The 16,690-nt window shown below is 36.1% G+C and overlaps 1 protein-coding gene across 1 annotated transcript; it reads left to right on the top strand.

Moving 5' to 3' along the window:
- The first annotated feature begins 6,777 nt into the window (after positions 1-6,777).
- On the top strand, positions 6,778-15,555 carry LOC124634594 (putative transporter SVOPL). The gene is made up of 11 exons (XM_047170219.1): positions 6,778-7,066; positions 7,949-8,110; positions 8,552-8,714; positions 9,022-9,143; positions 9,403-9,650; positions 12,145-12,281; positions 12,731-12,851; positions 13,104-13,199; positions 13,477-13,667; positions 13,874-14,001; positions 15,188-15,555. The coding sequence occupies exons 1-11, from the start codon at positions 6,985-6,987 to the stop codon at positions 15,304-15,306; spliced, it is 1,569 nt and encodes a 522-aa protein (XP_047026175.1). The 5' UTR covers positions 6,778-6,984; the 3' UTR covers positions 15,307-15,555.
- The last annotated feature ends 1,135 nt before the right edge of the window (positions 15,556-16,690 follow it).

Below are 16,690 nucleotides of genomic sequence, written 5' to 3'. Positions count from 1 at the left end.
AGCGATTCGTCATCCTGATTATAGCGTAATTGATATGCACACATCGAAAGTTGACACGACACTAATTATTTTCTTGTGAGGATTCGCACGAGATCGCTACGAGATCCTTTAGTTCTCGTTCCGCGCTAGATGCAAAATATCACTATTTGGTCGCAACAAGACCTATTAGATCTCGTACGTTTTCATTCATAAAAATACTACATCCAATGTACCTAATGTGAACAAAAATATTTGTCTCACTCTATCAGTAAAGAAACATACAGAAATATCATTTGCCGAAATGAGATGGACATAGGATTTCACTTGCGCGATACTAAAACGTCACAAACGAGAACTAAAAGGTCTCGTTCCGCGTTGAACGTGTTAAGCGCCATTCGATTCACGTTCGACTCGATTCGACTGAGATCCAATCCCGACTCGATTACGATTGAAGCGTATGTGGCATTCCGCTATTTTTTCTTAGAAATAAACGTTTTTATCCTTTTCTGTCATTCAATAATGAATCATTTTGTCTGCAAATGATTTACGATTGCAAAATGATTGTACAGCAAACTACCGTATAGACCAAAATCACCAAAATAGCAGACCAATCGCACACCAATCAAATGTCAATCGAATACGATTGGTCTTTTATTAGTAGCAGAATGCCCGATATGGTTAAAACTGCTATTGCAATCATATTGCGATTCGATTTCTATTCGATTTTGACATTATTAACTTAGGAGAATCGGGCCCCAGATCACGCGGCACTATAGCAGTGTAGTGTTGTGTTCTGTTGTGTTTGCTGTTCCATATGGGTGTCCTCGCAAAGATGGCCGAAATAATTAGCTCTTGCACGTCCGAAGACAATTTGATACGTCACAAAAAAAATGTATAACGCGCTCCTGCGCCGCCGCTGCTGCCGCCCCGCTGCCCGCAAAATTCGAGGCCGAGGCCTTAAGATTAGCGCGGAAAAGTAAATAAATACAAACTCTTCTGCTTTATTGTATACATTGGAAGATTTTTGCCAAAAAAATATGATGAGTGATTCTTCAATAGATAATTTATCTTAAACATAAAACGATTAGACCTCCGTGATATTTTTGATAATAGTAATTTTTTGAATGATCGACTTTGACTAATGGCCGCAAGTTTTCTCACAAGATTATTCTATAGCTTGAAAAACTTCCGCTAATAAAATACCAATTGATAAATGAACTCATTAATACTGATTAATATGCAATAATCTGATAACATTTTATAATAAAGGCCCTTGTATAATGTTGTTTTACAGAACATTTGCTTTGACAAACAAATATAAAGATAGGTATCAATATGTAGGCTGTTTCAATACCTCCGTCCGACTTAGGACGGTATTAGGTATCAGTAGATGCTAACGAGATGAGATACTGGGGAAAAAGGCTCGGAGGATTAGTAATAAAATGTAATAAAATGACCTACAAATATCACATGGCAATATGGCAATTCGCGAGGTGCGAGGAACTCAGTCAATAGAATCAAAATAATTGGCTTCTCGTTTTATTGCACTACTTAAATCACGAAAATGTTTTTTCTGAATGTGAACAATTAAGCAAGTCAGGTGTTAACAAAACAACAATCAATTAAAACGGTTTTGTGGGGCTTAGCTTAATGTGGACCTCCTTTTTTTGTAAAATAAATATCTATAAAAAAGGGAAAATTTTAACGGTCTAGCTATCGTGGTTCATGAGATACAGCCATTGACATATACGTAGTACATATATATCGATGGATACAGGCCTGGTGACCGGACGAACGGACGGACAGCGACGTCTCAGTAATACGGTCCCGTTTTACCCTTTGAGTACGGAACCCTAAACTAGATCTGGAGCTACATATGACATAAGATTACCAAAGTATAGGACTTTAATAATCTTACACGGTAGCCGTAAAAATTGCAGTTATTACGTGACGCCAGAAGCGTGGCCATTTCTACCAATCTATCATTAATTGTCATTCCGATAATATTATAGGTGTCTAGTCATGATTGAACTTATTAATTAAAGCCATATTATTGATTCACAATTGCTTATAAATATTACATTGAAAATTACACCTTATGCAACAAAAACAAATGTTATTTTACTTTAAAAGCTGCTGCATGCGTGACAAACGGAAAATTTTGGAAATATCCTTTCACCAGAAATGTATATGAAAGCGCGTATGTCACGGATATGTATGGACCATGGCACACATGGGCAATCACGAACATAGCACATGTTGGCCACGTCAAACTTTTTGTAGAGAGCAGACAATCGGGCCGATTTTTTTAGGGATGCTCTTAATAGGATTTTCTGATCGACGTGTAGGACGTGTGTTATATTTTTCTCCTACAAAAAATCGGTCACTGATTTATCGGAAGTGGGCAGCCAGCCTTATTTATCATTTTAGTTGTCAGCGGGGTGTCGCGGGCGATATTATACTAAAACCGGCCAAGTACGAATCGGACTCGCGCACACAGACGGTTCCGTAGCATTATTAATAAAAAAGACACATTCATTTCATGTATCTAGTTATCACGGTTCTTGATCCTAGTAACAGATGGACGGACAGCGAAGTCTTAGCAATAGTGCCCCGTTTTACCCTTTTGTGTAAGTTTAGGAAATCTAGAAAATAGCTAAAAATGCACATAGTTTTTGGGGGCATGGCATGAAAACAGGAATACAAAGAAGCTAATTTCACGTTTTTGAGCAATACCTAGCATGTGAATACATGTATGTAGGTACTTGCGTCATACAATGGCATGTAGGTAATGGAATAAACATCATCAAATGATATGGATTATTTATCATTGCCATCATCATTAAGTTCCTAAATCGTTATCACTATGATAAAATATATTATATTAACGATGAACAAGCACAAATCAAAATGTGTTTAATCAGGTACTTTTTTGTTCAAACATAGTAAAACGGCTATTTACAGAGAAACTGAAAGAAAATCATAAAATTTGCACCTTTTGAGTATACATCTCTGTTCCTCACGGAAATGGATCTATTAACCGACTTCTCAAAAAGGAGGAGGTTCTTAATTTGGATGTTATCTCCGTCATTTTATAACCCTATGTTCTTTTTAACACAGATCTAGAAGACATAGTTCTAAAACTCTTTCGCCATAACCTTTATCTAATTACTTTGTCTCTCATTGTGCAAGTAGATCACGGAACTTCGGCAGAATTAGAGATAGCTTTCACACTAACTGTGCTCATATCATATCATCAATGCATTGTCATCTAGACACGGCAGTGTCAGCCAAGTTCAGAAAAAAAAAGACACGCGGTGGGCGGGGACAGAAACTATTTTAAACAATTTCATTTAGGTCTTTACCATTTTCAACTTTCTTTGGTATCAACTATCATACGTCATAACTTTTCTAGATATAGTGGAATTTTGAGTTTAATAAATATTTATGGATAGTTAACCAATAATAGTAAGTAGTCATTAGGTAAACATAATGTAACAAATACACAAATAGCGACCGATAGGCAAATATGGAATGCTATGGTGGAGGCCCAGCAGTGGAACAGCTAAATCAAATAATAATAAAAAATGTAACACAAAACAATAAAATATTTTTCATTCACTGAAGCACATTTTTAAACTTTACTGAAAGTAAGGGTTAAGGATGTCAGATAGGCAGTCGCTCCTTGCAAATCACTGGTAGTTAGCTGCATCCGGTAAGACTGGAAGCCGACCACAACATAGTTGGGAAAAGGCTCGGCAGATGATGATAACTGCACGAAACGGTTCATGGTAGAAGCTAAAAGGAGGTGTTTACAAATGCGGTCCACAATATATAGAGTACCTCGAAAAATCTAAGGATTTGGGTAAAAATAAAAAACATAGCCAAATTAAATTAATTGGATCATTGAAAACTGTTTTAATTATTTTTTTCTATTTCTTAGTATGGTGTACAAAGAGTAGGCTGGGGCTACATACATTTTGAAACATCTTCTTTAAATCAGTAGGACAACAATGAAGTGACGTACATTTCTTATCAATAATTAGCAAGTTCCTTATCTGATGCATACGCGATATATTTGCGAACTTGGCTTGACTTTACATTCATGTTTTGGTGATATTAGTATCAGTATTATCAATTAGTATTTAATAGTAGCATGGCTCCCCTTTAGTTCACACGTCGCGGGGTTGTCTCGAAATAAACAGCTTTAAAATAAATAAATAACTTAAAACAAAATATACTACATTAACTAAACAGGTACACTAATTAAAAAGTACTTATATAAATTTAATCTAATTCTATCAGTCAATTAAAATATTTATTTATTTATTTTAAAGCTGTTTATTTCGAGACAACCCCGCGACGTGTGAACTAAAGGGGAGCCATGCTACTATTAAATACTAATTGATAATACTGATACTAATATCACCAAAACATGAATGTAAAGTCAAGCCAAGTTCGCAAATATATCGCGTATGCATCAGATAAGGAACTTGCTAATTATTGATAAGAAATGTACGTCACTTCATTGTTGTCCTACTGATTTAAAGAAGATGTTTCAAAATGTATGTAGCCCCAGCCTACTCTTTGTACACCATACTAAGAAATAGAAAAAAATAATTAAAACAGTTTTCAATGATCCAATTAATTTAATTTGGCTATGTTTTTTATTTTTACCCAAATCCTTAGATTTTTCGAGGTACTCTATATATTGTGGACCGCATTTGTAAACACCTCCTTTTAGCTTCTACCATGAACCGTTTCGTGCAGTTATCATCATCTGCCGAGCCTTTTCCCAACTATGTTGTGGTCGGCTTCCAGTCTTACCGGATGCAGCTAACTACCAGTGATTTGCAAGGAGCGACTGCCTATCTGACATCCTTAACCCTTACTTTCAGTAAAGTTTAAAAATGTGCTTCAGTGAATGAAAAATATTTTATTGTTTTGTGTTACATTTTTTATTATTATTTGATTTAGCTGTTCCACTGCTGGGCCTCCACCATAGCATTCCATATTTGCCTATCGGTCGCTATTTGTGTATTTGTTACATTATGTTTACCTAATGACTACTTACTATTATTGGTTAACTATCCATAAATATTTATTAAACTCAAAATTCCACTATATCTAGAAAAGTTATGACGTATGATAGTTGATACCAAAGAAAGTTGAAAATGGTAAAGACCTAAATGAAATTGTTTAAAATAGTTTCTGTCCCCGCCCACCGCGTGTCTTTTTTTTCTGAACTTGGCTGACACTGCCGTGTCTAGATGACAATGCATTGATGATATGATATGAGCACAGTTAGTGTGAAAGCTATCTCTAATTCTGCCGAAGTTCCGTGATCTACTTGCACAATGAGAGACAAAGTAATTAGATAAAGGTTATGGCGAAAGAGTTTTAGAACTATGTCTTCTAGATCTGTGTTAAAAAGAACATAGGGTTATAAAATGACGGAGATAACATCCAAATTAAGAACCTCCTCCTTTTTGAGAAGTCGGTTAATAGATCCATTTCCGTGAGGAACAGAGATGTATACTCAAAAGGTGCAAATTTTATGATTTTCTTTCAGTTTCTCTGTAAATAGCCGTTTTACTATGTTTGAACAAAAAAGTACCTGATTAAACACATTTTGATTTGTGCTTGTTCATCGTTAATATAATATATTTTATCATAGTGATAACGATTTAGGAACTTAATGATGATGGCAATGATAAATAATCCATATCATTTGATGATGTTTATTCCATTACCTACATGCCATTGTATGACGCAAGTACCTACATACATGTATTCACATGCTAGGTATTGCTCAAAAACGTGAAATTAGCTTCTTTGTATTCCTGTTTTCATGCCATGCCCCCAAAAACTATGTGCATTTTTAGCTATTTTCTAGATTTCCTAAACTTACACAAAAGGGTAAAACGGGGCACTATTGCTAAGACTTCGCTGTCCGTCCATCTGTTACTAGGATCAAGAACCGTGATAACTAGAAACATGAAATGAATGTGTCTTTTTTATTAATAATGCTACGGAACCGTCTGTGTGCGCGAGTCCGATTCGTACTTGGCCGGTTTTAGTATAGTATCGCCCGCGACACCCCGCTGACAACTAAAATGATAAATAAGGCTGGCTGCCCACTTCCGATAAATCAGTGACCGATTTTTTGTAGGAGAAAAATATAACACACGTCCTACACGTCGATCAGAAAATCCTATTAAGAGCATCCCTAAAAAAATCGGCCCGATTGTCTGCTCTCTACAAAAAGTTTGACGTGGCCAACATGTGCTATGTTCGTGATTGCCCATGTGTGCCATGGTCCATACATATCCGTGACATACGCGCTTTCATATACATTTCTGGTGAAAGGATATTTCCAAAATTTTCCGTTTGTCACGCATGCAGCAGCTTTTAAAGTAAAATAACATTTGTTTAGAAGCTAAAAGGAGGTGTTTACAAATGCGGTCCACAATATATAGAGTACCTCGAAAAATCTAAGGATTTGGGTAAAAATAAAAAACATAGCCAAATTAAATTAATTGGATCATTGAAAACTGTTTTAATTATTTTTTTCTATTTCTTAGTATGGTGTACAAAGAGTAGGCTGGGGCTACATACATTTTGAAACATCTTCTTTAAATCAGTAGGACAACAATGAAGTGACGTACATTTCTTATCAATAATTAGCAAGTTCCTTATCTGATGCATACGCGATATATTTGCGAACTTGGCTTGACTTTACATTCATGTTTTGGTGATATTAGTATCAGTATTATCAATTAGTATTTAATAGTAGCATGGCTCCCCTTTAGTTCACACGTCGCGGGGTTGTCTCGAAATAAACAGCTTTAAAATAAATAAATAAATATTTTAATTGACTGATAGAATTAGATTAAATTTATATAAGTACTTTTTAATTAGTGTACCTGTTTAGTTAATGTAGTATATTTTGTTTTAAGTTATTTATTTATTTTAAAATAGTTAACTTTAAAAAGTGAACTCAAAATGGCTGAAAACGAAGTAAAAGTTGTAGACGAAGTAAAGTCTTCAGAAAAAGTGACATTTGATGAAGCTCTTAATCAGTCAGGTTTGTGATCTCTTCTTTTTAAAGCTACTACAAAGTATCCATTTACCAATTTGTATACAAATATTATTCTAGAAGATGTTGCTTCTTGTCAAATAGTAATAAGATTTTAAATTAATTAAATAGATAAGATAACCAAAAAGTTTCGTCTTGTTCTAACAGGTCAACGAGAAATACCTACTCTAAATGTATTAATAAAAAAATTAAGTTAAGTTTTAAACTTGAGGTTTTATTAACTTTCCAAATTATTTCTTGTTTAAACTTGCCTCCTCGGCATTCATTGATTACTTAACTGCGCAATATGGTGATATAATTAAGGATCAAATATATATAAAAAAAAAAACAATTTTGTCATCTCATTATGAATCAGGATGAGATAGCAAGAGATATCAAGTACAATATCAACATACAAAACATTGTTTAAGTATGAAATCAAAGCCTAAGATTAAATCGTTAGTTTATGATAAAAGATAATTTGATAATTGGGAAGCCGTAAAATATGTTCAAGGTTCGAAGAAAAAAAAACATTTCAAACTATCCGCGTTCCAATTGATTTTGATGACGTAGGAGACGAGCAAACCTTACCTTTCGAAATATAAGCAGCTACTAAACACGAGTTCATAAAAAAAATACTTCAGTCAATTATATAAATCATCCATTTCCGAGAGATTTCCACGTAAAAAAAATCTGTAAAGATTTTCGTAGGAAAACTTATTCATTTTAATTTGGATAGAATTGCTTATTTACAAGTTTCTTCCTGAAATCCGAGAGATTTATATTCATTTTATAAGTGAAACCTGAATACCTACATCCTTGAAAAGATGTGACGTCCACCTTCCTACGTCACCTTTGTCCACGTATTTAACACTGACCCTTCTATTCCAGGATTCGGATTATACAGCTACATAATGACATGCCTCACCGGGATAGCAGTCATTGCCTACGTCAGCATAGCTTACGCCAGCACTATCATAGTACCGACTAGTGCCTGTGAGCTGGAGACTACTATCAGTCAGCAGGGATTGTTGGCCTCTGGACCTACTGTTGGTAAGGGTTTTTGTTGGACTTCTAAGAGACGGGTGAAAGCTTGTGATGTGTTAATGCCAATTCTTTTACTAAGACCCACTGCTTGGAGCCGTGTAACTAACTTGAAGAACTTATTATAAGTAGTTAGAAAATGAACTTAAGTTTAAATGTATAAAGCATGTCTGTGAGGGAGCTGAAAGTAGTGAAAATAGACTTCGTGAGTTTATAACGGTATCAGTCACTAAGCATAAAGATAAAGCTTAAAATTCTCAAGTACAAACCCTTTGAAACTTATTGAGAAACTCCTCCTTTTATTACGAAAGTCAAAAACGCTTTTGGAAGTATATGTCGCTCTTTAACTCGGTGTCTTTAGATTGCTGCAATATTTAATCTGTCACATATAGACCGAATTGTTAATGAAGATCTACAGCGAAATAAATACTTATTCTGTGCTCTTTTCAGGATCAATGATTGGCGGTTTGATATGGGGCTACTTAGCCGACACTCGCGGCAGACGCAAGATGATGTTGGTGGGCCTGTTCAGTGGCACCATATTCAACCTCATCGCCAGTATCTCTGTCAACTGGGTCATGCTGCTGATCATCCAGTTCATCGGTTCGGCTTGGTAAGTTTACCATTATATTTGCACCAAATCTTGGAATCGAGACAGTGAACCGTCAAATGGATTTTGTATTGCATATTAAAACTTTAACCAAACCATGCAATCAAAGGAGTAGTTATAAAATTATAAGAAAACGTGAAGACACAATTTCTGATGTTAAAGTATCCAATAATGCTGTCTAGAGTACGATACAACAAATTAACTCAATAGGTTAAAATAAAAATATAGGTAGAAAAATGTATGTAAAATGTATACGCGAAAGTTTTTCTTATTCAGACATTATCTAACTCAAAACTGTTTTTGTTTACAGTGGGTCTGGTTTCTACGCTATGTCGATGTCACTTTTAAGTGAAAGTGTTCCTGTGGCCAAGCGGAACCTGGTCGTCTTAGTAGTCTCCAGTATTTTCATGCTCTCTCAGGGTCTTATATCAGGTAAGATCTTATTTACAGTAATCGCATTTATAGTTCAAATCCACTTCCAAGTATGTAGATTCATAGGTAGGTTTCATCCGCGTCCCGGGGGAACTTCTTCCGCGGAACTATGTTGCCCGGAGATAATGTACCTTCCCAAATTGAAAGAATTTTTCAAATCCACGTAAAATAAACAATCAAATCTTTTCTTATTATATAAGTGTAGAAAAAAGATCCTTCATTCGGAACCTAAAACTTATTTGAAATCTTTAAATTCCAGGATTGGCGATACCTATAATTCCGATGCCCTTCTCCCACTACCTCCCCGCTCTGGGCATCTACTGGAACTCCTGGCGGCTGCTGATAGTGATCTACTCCATCCCCAGCATCGTCTCCTTCATCTGGATGTTCTTCATGCAGGAAAGCCCCAAGTTCGTGTACCAAGTCAACAAAGACCCTGAAAGAGCACTTGAAATCATCAGGAAAATTCATAGGGTCAATCATTTGTTTTCGAAGGAGGAATTCACGGTAAATACTTTATTTTATACAGGAATGAATTTTATCCAGTGCGCAAACTTTGTCAACTTATAGTTAAATAAGTTTTATAGATACGTATATTTTTATTTTGTCGTGTTTTAGTAAAAAGAAAAGTTATTGATATCGAAAGATGTTTATTTTGTAACCGATTGCACGGTCACAGTCGTCATAGTGGGCACGGCGGCAACGCGAAACCGGTTTACTGACGCGAGCGCTGCTCCAAGCGCGTAATAATAGTTGGTATCCATATTTTGCTGATTTTAGGGCGGACAAAAGAATGAAATTTTTTTTTTACTGATGATGCAGATATGTTCTGTTAATGATTCTGGACCACCAGTTTTTTTTTTTGTGCACTGCTTAAAATTCATTCCTGTATATTACTAGCCATTTTCCCGCGATTTCACCCACGTCCCGTGGATACTACTGTCCGTACCGGGATAAAACATAGCCTATGCTAGATGAGAAGAGCGTAGCTTTCCAACAGTGAAAGATTTTTTTAAATCGATTCAGTCGTTTTGAAGAGGGTATAAATAAAGAACCAAAAACAATGTTTTCCTCTTTATTATATTAGTATAGTAGTGCAGTCATTGAAGCATTATTGCTACGATTTTTTTTACTGTGAACCGATTTGCATGAAATTTTGGAATTAGGTTCATCTTACCCTTAACTTCAAAAGTGAATATGATTTGAACTCCGCCACCCCCCCTGGGGGTGGTTGCCAGCCCTTCTTTGGGGTGAATATTATTTTTGCAAAATAACCTCGGATATCGATAGAAGACCTAATTTTAAGCAAAAGTTGTCTTTAAAGTTTTAAAAAAAATCCAATACTTTTCAAGTTATTGGCAATTGAAAATTCGCAATTTTTTCACGTTTTTCATCGGTTTTTTGCAAATATCTCCAAAAATATACGTTTTATCGAAAATGTATAAAGAACGAAATTGTAGCAGGTAAAACAACGAACAATTTGTTTTTTTTATAAAATGTCCTAAGTGCAATATTAAGCTAGATATTAAAGATCAAAGCCGTTTTTTATTTTGTCTGAAATTTAATCGTTGTGGTCAATGCCATGTAGCGGCGAGTAGATGCATTTTATACATTCTAATACAAATGGGTTTTGTAGTGCTTGAAATAAGCTTTAAGATGAGCACTATTAAAAGGCTTTTCCACGTAAAATAAGTGAGCTGTATTGCAAATAAGGGGAGCATCTTATATTTTTTCTTTTAAATCAATGGGTTTCATAAGTGCCATTTCCACCAAAATTAAAATTAATCGTATTCCGCCTAGGATTAACTTTATTATGAAGAGTTTGATAGATAGTATCAGTTTGGCTGCTTCAGGACAGATATTTTTCAAAAAAGTCACGATTAACGAAAAGAACAAAATTTCAAATTAAAGAAAAACCCACTTGTTTTTCATAATATCTCAAAAATTACGACAGATACGTATAAAAGTGTACTGAAAAAAAAATTAGGTATTATTCTGACAAACAATTTGGTTTGTTTGTTTTTTCTGTCGAACAAAAATTGACGGAGATATGATTGTTTAAAGAGCGCGTGGCAGCGCAATCACAGCCTCTCTTAAGCCCTTTAACCCTTCACCGTTTTAGAAAAAAGTTCTTTACTATATATTGCAATGATGGATGTTGTAGCTCTCTTAATTACTTTTACAGTGGTTTTTTATAAATTGTGATAGCATGAAAATTGAAGGAGTTATAGTCCAAAAACTTGTCATATTTTTTTCTACTTAGTAACTGAAAACTTCGGAGTGTCAATATTTGGAGCAATGTGAAAGTAGGCAGTATAATAAAGAGTCACAACTATTGTAATGTGTATATATGTCACCGGAAAATAATAAAACTCGTAAATTGATCAACTTACTAAAATAATAGATGGCATAAACTACGTCGATTAAATTTCAGACAAAATAAAAAACGGCTTTGATCTTTAATATCTAGCTTAATATTGCACTTAGAACACTTTATAAAAAAACAAATTATTCGTTGTTTTACCTGCTACAATTTTGTTCTTTATACATTTTCGATAAAACGTATATTTTTGGAGATATTTGCAAAAAACCGATGAAAAACGTGAAAAAATTGCGAATTTTCAATTGCCAATAACTTGAAAAGTATTGGATTTTTTTTTAAACTTTAAAGACAACTTTTGCTTAAAATTAGGTCTTCTATCGATATCCGAGGTTATTTTGCAAAAATAATATTCACCCCAAAGAAGGGCTGGCAACCACCCCCAGGGGGGGTGGCGGAGTTCAAATCATATTCACTTTTGAAGTTAAGGGTAAGATGAACCTAATTCCAAAATTTCATGCAAATCGGTTCACAGTAAAAAAATTCGGAGGTTAGACCATATTTTTCGCTTCAATGACTGCACTATAGATAGATATAAGCATGACATCTCAATATCAATCAAGATGCCCCAAAGATATGTATTTTTGTATGGGTTTTTAATAAATCGTGCATTTTTTTCAGGTCACTGGAATCGTAGATCCAGAAGTAAATGAGGTACCTGAAGAGAAGAGTTCAATCAAGGACCAGATAGTGCCGCTCTTCCAAACCCCGCTTCTGAAGTATACCATCATCGTGATTGCGCTCCAATCGTTCAGACAGTGAGTACACTTGTCCTTGCTAAGCGGTGCTATATTTCACACACTTTTATAGCACTTTTTAGTATACTCTATAGCTCTATGGTATATATAACCACAACAGAGAATCGGGTACTGAAATTCATTCTATGAGTTACTTGCTTATTCCGCTACCATCAAGTGTCCTGCAAACAGTATCCTGTCATCTTTATCTGCCTAGCCTGTTCCCAACTATGTTGGGGTCGGCTTTCAGTCTAAAGCGGATGCAGCTGACTACCAGTGTTTTACAAGGACCGACTTACCCGACCTCCTCAACCTAGTTACCCGGTCAAAGGGGTATTGCTCTTGTAACGACTGCCAAATATGTTCAAATGACAGCCGGGGCCTACAGTAACAGTTATAGTGCCCACAAAATTACATATATCCTGTATGCACAGTTGAACTCATGATGAACCGTGAACATTAAATTCCAGAGTTGCAGCGTTCTTCGTGTGGCTGCCGACCATCTTGAACCAGTTCGTGCTCATCGTGGAAACTGGCGAGGGAACTGATCTCACCATGTGCAACATTATCGACATGGAGACACCCGTTGTTGTTAGTATCTTTTATTTTTATTTGTTTATCATCATACTTACTTAAATAATTAAAATTAAAATACATTAAAAATAAAAAATAATTGAACATAGAGTTTATCTGGTTTGTTAAGCGAAGCTAAGCATAATCCTTTGACTCGCCTTCGAATTTTATTTGGAACATTACAACACTCACTGTGCCCTTCAGTGGGGCGATGACCGATGATGAACATTTACAAGTTATTTACCTACGTGTATTTTCTCTCGTTATTAGGAGGATTCAGTCCCCTGTGCCCTGGACGAAACATCTCTGCTAATAGTGTTGGCTTTCACTGCGCTCACATTTATCGTCAACGTCTTCCTCACCACGGTAAGCTACATTTGTTTTATATTCTCGCTTGTCTTCTTGCACAGAATAAAGACGTATAGTTATGAAGGTACCTATTAACGTACGTAAAATTGTCACTCATATACGCATGTGTATCGACGAGCTTCTACCGGCACTACCGGTGAAAGCACATCGTGCATCGAGCACATGCGTGTGTGTTTGTGCATAGCTTCACAACTATTTACAACAGAATATAAGTAAACTGTGCTTCGTGTACACATATTGCCTTATGTGTAATTAATTCTCTAATTTTGAACAGATCATTCACAAAGTGGGTCGCCGCAACATGGTGATCATAATGACAGCCTTGAGTGGAATATGCGGTATTCTGGTGAATCTGATCCCCAATGCGGTCGCCAGTCTCATAATGTTCGCCATCTTCTTGACCGGAATTGTCGTCGTTGGCTTCTATACTGCCATTACCGTGGCTGTGTTCCCTACTCATCTTCGGTAAGACCTTTATCTTAAAACCGTTATTTAAAGTATTTTTAAATAGTAGTGTGTAGGCACTTGTCTGTGCAAATTCTCGTTCACGATAATATGTCCTGTGCAGCTGACTGATCTCCTTATATGAGAACAGCCGCCCATGGCCGAAATCGGCCTGGGATCTGCCTATTATCATTTAACATGTACTTACGAACTTTTTTTATTTTCAGTGCGTTAGCCATCGCCCTGCCCATGACATTTGGACGCCTCGCGACCTTCGCTTCTATACAAATTCTGAATCTGATGTTGGCAACCAGCTGTGATGCTGGCTTTTACCTCTTTGCTACTCTTTTCGGATGTGAGTAGCTTTGAATTTAAGTTGATTTTCTACGTAAGATTATGGTTTACTGGACTACCTATTATGTGCATACTACGTAAAAATAGTCAAACTTTTCCGTAACGCACGTTTAGCGACTGCATGAAATCGGTTGCTTGATATTTGAGAGCGACTAAACGTGCTGTTGCCACTTCGATTTTAATAGATTGAGCTGCTTGAAGACGCAGATAACTTTCAAAACGTACCTTTAGTTTTGCATTCAAAATCAAAAGCAATTTTTTTTTTTCATATAGGCCTTTGCAGGCTCTTATGAAACGTCACATTAATTGCACGGTTCCAAAAAGTTGGTCTCATGGAGAAGAGCCGGCAAGAAACTCCATAGAGTGTCTATGGAGTTCTCTATATAGTTATGGTGTCTCTTTGGATTGTATTGATTTACTGTTTACCTTTCACTTGCATTGTATAATTTTATCAGCTTACTATTATTATGTAATAGAACATTCTAATCCAAACTAATCCAAACTAATATTATAAATGCGAAAGTAACTCTGTCTGTCTGTCTGTCTGTCTTTCTGTCTTTCTGTCTGTCTGTCTGTCTGTCTGTCTGTCTTTTCTTCACGCCTAAACTACTGAACCGATTTGTGTGAAATTTGGTACAGACATAGTTTGAAACTTGAGAAAGGACATAGGATAGTTTTTATTACAAAAAATAAAAATAAAAAATAAAATTTATTACGGACATACAGTGCCATCTATTGGTCAAATGTCGAGCTGTTCCTATGCTCCGTAGATAGATGGCGTTAATCGCGCAATGGTGTCATTACACGTGTTCGGTTCATGTTATTGTTTTAATTCATCCTGCGGGAGCGGGAACTTCTCAAAAATCCAGCGAGATCGGGAACTATGTGGGTAAACCCAAAAATCTGTCGGAAGTCACTATTCCACGCGAACGAAGTCGCGGGCAAAAGCTAGTTACATAATAATACCAAAAATCCGGGACTCTATAGTCCCGAGGTCTGGTAGAGACATGTAAGCTGAAATTATACAATGCAAGTGAAAGGTAAACAGTAAATCAATACAATCCAAAGAGAAAAGAAAAAGACGTTTAATTGCCAGGGAAGCCACACTTGGAGAGATGACGTACCTTTATTTTGGATCTGGTAGTAATTCACGTACACTAACTTAATCTTTTATTAATTTTTTATAGCATCTGCGATTGTCGCGTCTTTCCTGCCTGATGACCGTAAAGCACAGCCAATCGTGCTAGAAAAGAAAGAAGAAAGTGCTGAAAATCCCGATGACACACAAAAAGCTTCAAAACTATAAAGTTTTAAAGATATGATAAATTATTTTAAATGCGAAATGTATAATTAACCTCTTGTATGTCGCTAATTTATTGAAGAATAGAAAATCAATTGTCGCGCGTATATCTGCACTCCGACGTACCTACAACGGGTTAATGATAAATATATGGTCTCTTAGATTTAAGCTTAATTTATTTATTATGTCGACTCTGTATTATTTATTTGTATAGACTAAGTATTAAAATATACCTAAGTTATTTGTTCACATAAAGTTTGTTTCAATTATAAGTCTAAATTAGAACAAAATAATTGCAGAAATAAAGATCGTGTGCTTATCTTTCGATCCTACGTGTTACTGTTACAGCCTTTTTATCGTCCCACTTCTGGGCACAGGCCTCCTCTCACACGGAGAAGGATTGAGCTTTACTCGACCCTACGTGATGGAATGATAAAACTTATACTTCAGGAGGCACACCACACGCCTCGTTTTTCGCGAGCAGTATCAATCTATAAATATAAAAATGAAACCGGCTTTCCGTTGTCACGACATAACATGAAAACAGCTTGACCGATTTGGTTGAAAATTAGAGGGGAGGTAACTTAGACCCGGGAGAAGGTTTGGAAGTTTTTGTCACCATCCGGCTACGGGACGCGGGTGATTCTGCGGGCGAAAGCTAGTTATCAATATTACACAAAGACTGCAAACGAACCAATACCTCTCGTTTTGTGACCATAAATAATGTATTGATCACAAAATAAAACTTCCATAAAAGCATCACAAGCTCGAGTCTCGCGATCTTAACCTTATCTATCAATACCAACTTCAAGACTACGAACCACGACGAACGATGGTTGGTGATTGATTCACCCGTGCATCGGAGAGCACGTAAATGTCGGTCCTGCGCCTGATCTCTTTCCGGTCGTGTCGGATTGCCGTCCCATTATGAGAAGGAATAGGGAGTGCACCTGTATCTGCGCAAATGCTCGTGCACTATAATATGTCATGCGCAGCTGGCTGATCTCCTTAAATGAGAACAGCCGCCGTGGCCGAAATCGGTCGTGGACGCCATTATCTATCAATAATACAGTTCCCCACTACCCAGGCCGATAAAGGTGCACAATTACTAAACTAAATTATATCCGAGTCACGATGATTTGCACCTGAGTTCAAAGTCCAATTACATACATGTACTTTTACTATGAGTTCAAGGTCCACATTGACGAAGTCCACAAATACCACAGTGTGAAAACGCCGCAAAAGGACAGACAAATAGTTTAGTTACTTTCGCATGTATAAAATAGTGGGGATTTCTAAATTAATTTACTAATTGTAATTTGAATTTGAACTCAGATACATCGATTCTGAAATCGAATTAATATGTACTCTTATTTAGTAAGTCGAATGA

This window comes from Helicoverpa zea, chromosome 11 (genome assembly GCF_022581195.2).
Source record: "Helicoverpa zea isolate HzStark_Cry1AcR chromosome 11, ilHelZeax1.1, whole genome shotgun sequence".
In the NCBI taxonomy this organism is placed as follows: domain Eukaryota; kingdom Metazoa; phylum Arthropoda; class Insecta; order Lepidoptera; family Noctuidae; genus Helicoverpa; species Helicoverpa zea.
Note: the sequence above shows the minus strand (reverse complement) of the source record. Positions and strands in the feature narration are given on the sequence as shown.

What these genes read in the sequence shown, in the direction of transcription:
- LOC124634594 (XM_047170219.1), top strand. Translation starts at nt 6,985, where the DNA reads ATGGCTGAAAACGAAGTAAAAGTTGTAGACGAAGTAAAGTCTTCAGAA. An exon ending in TGAAGCTCTTAATCAGTCAG is followed by an intron (nt 7,067 to 7,948) that starts GTTTGTGATCTC and finishes CTTCTATTCCAG; the next exon opens with GATTCGGATTATACAGCTAC. An exon ending in GTGTTCCCTACTCATCTTCG is followed by an intron (nt 13,668 to 13,873) that starts GTAAGACCTTTA and finishes TTTTATTTTCAG; the next exon opens with TGCGTTAGCCATCGCCCTGC.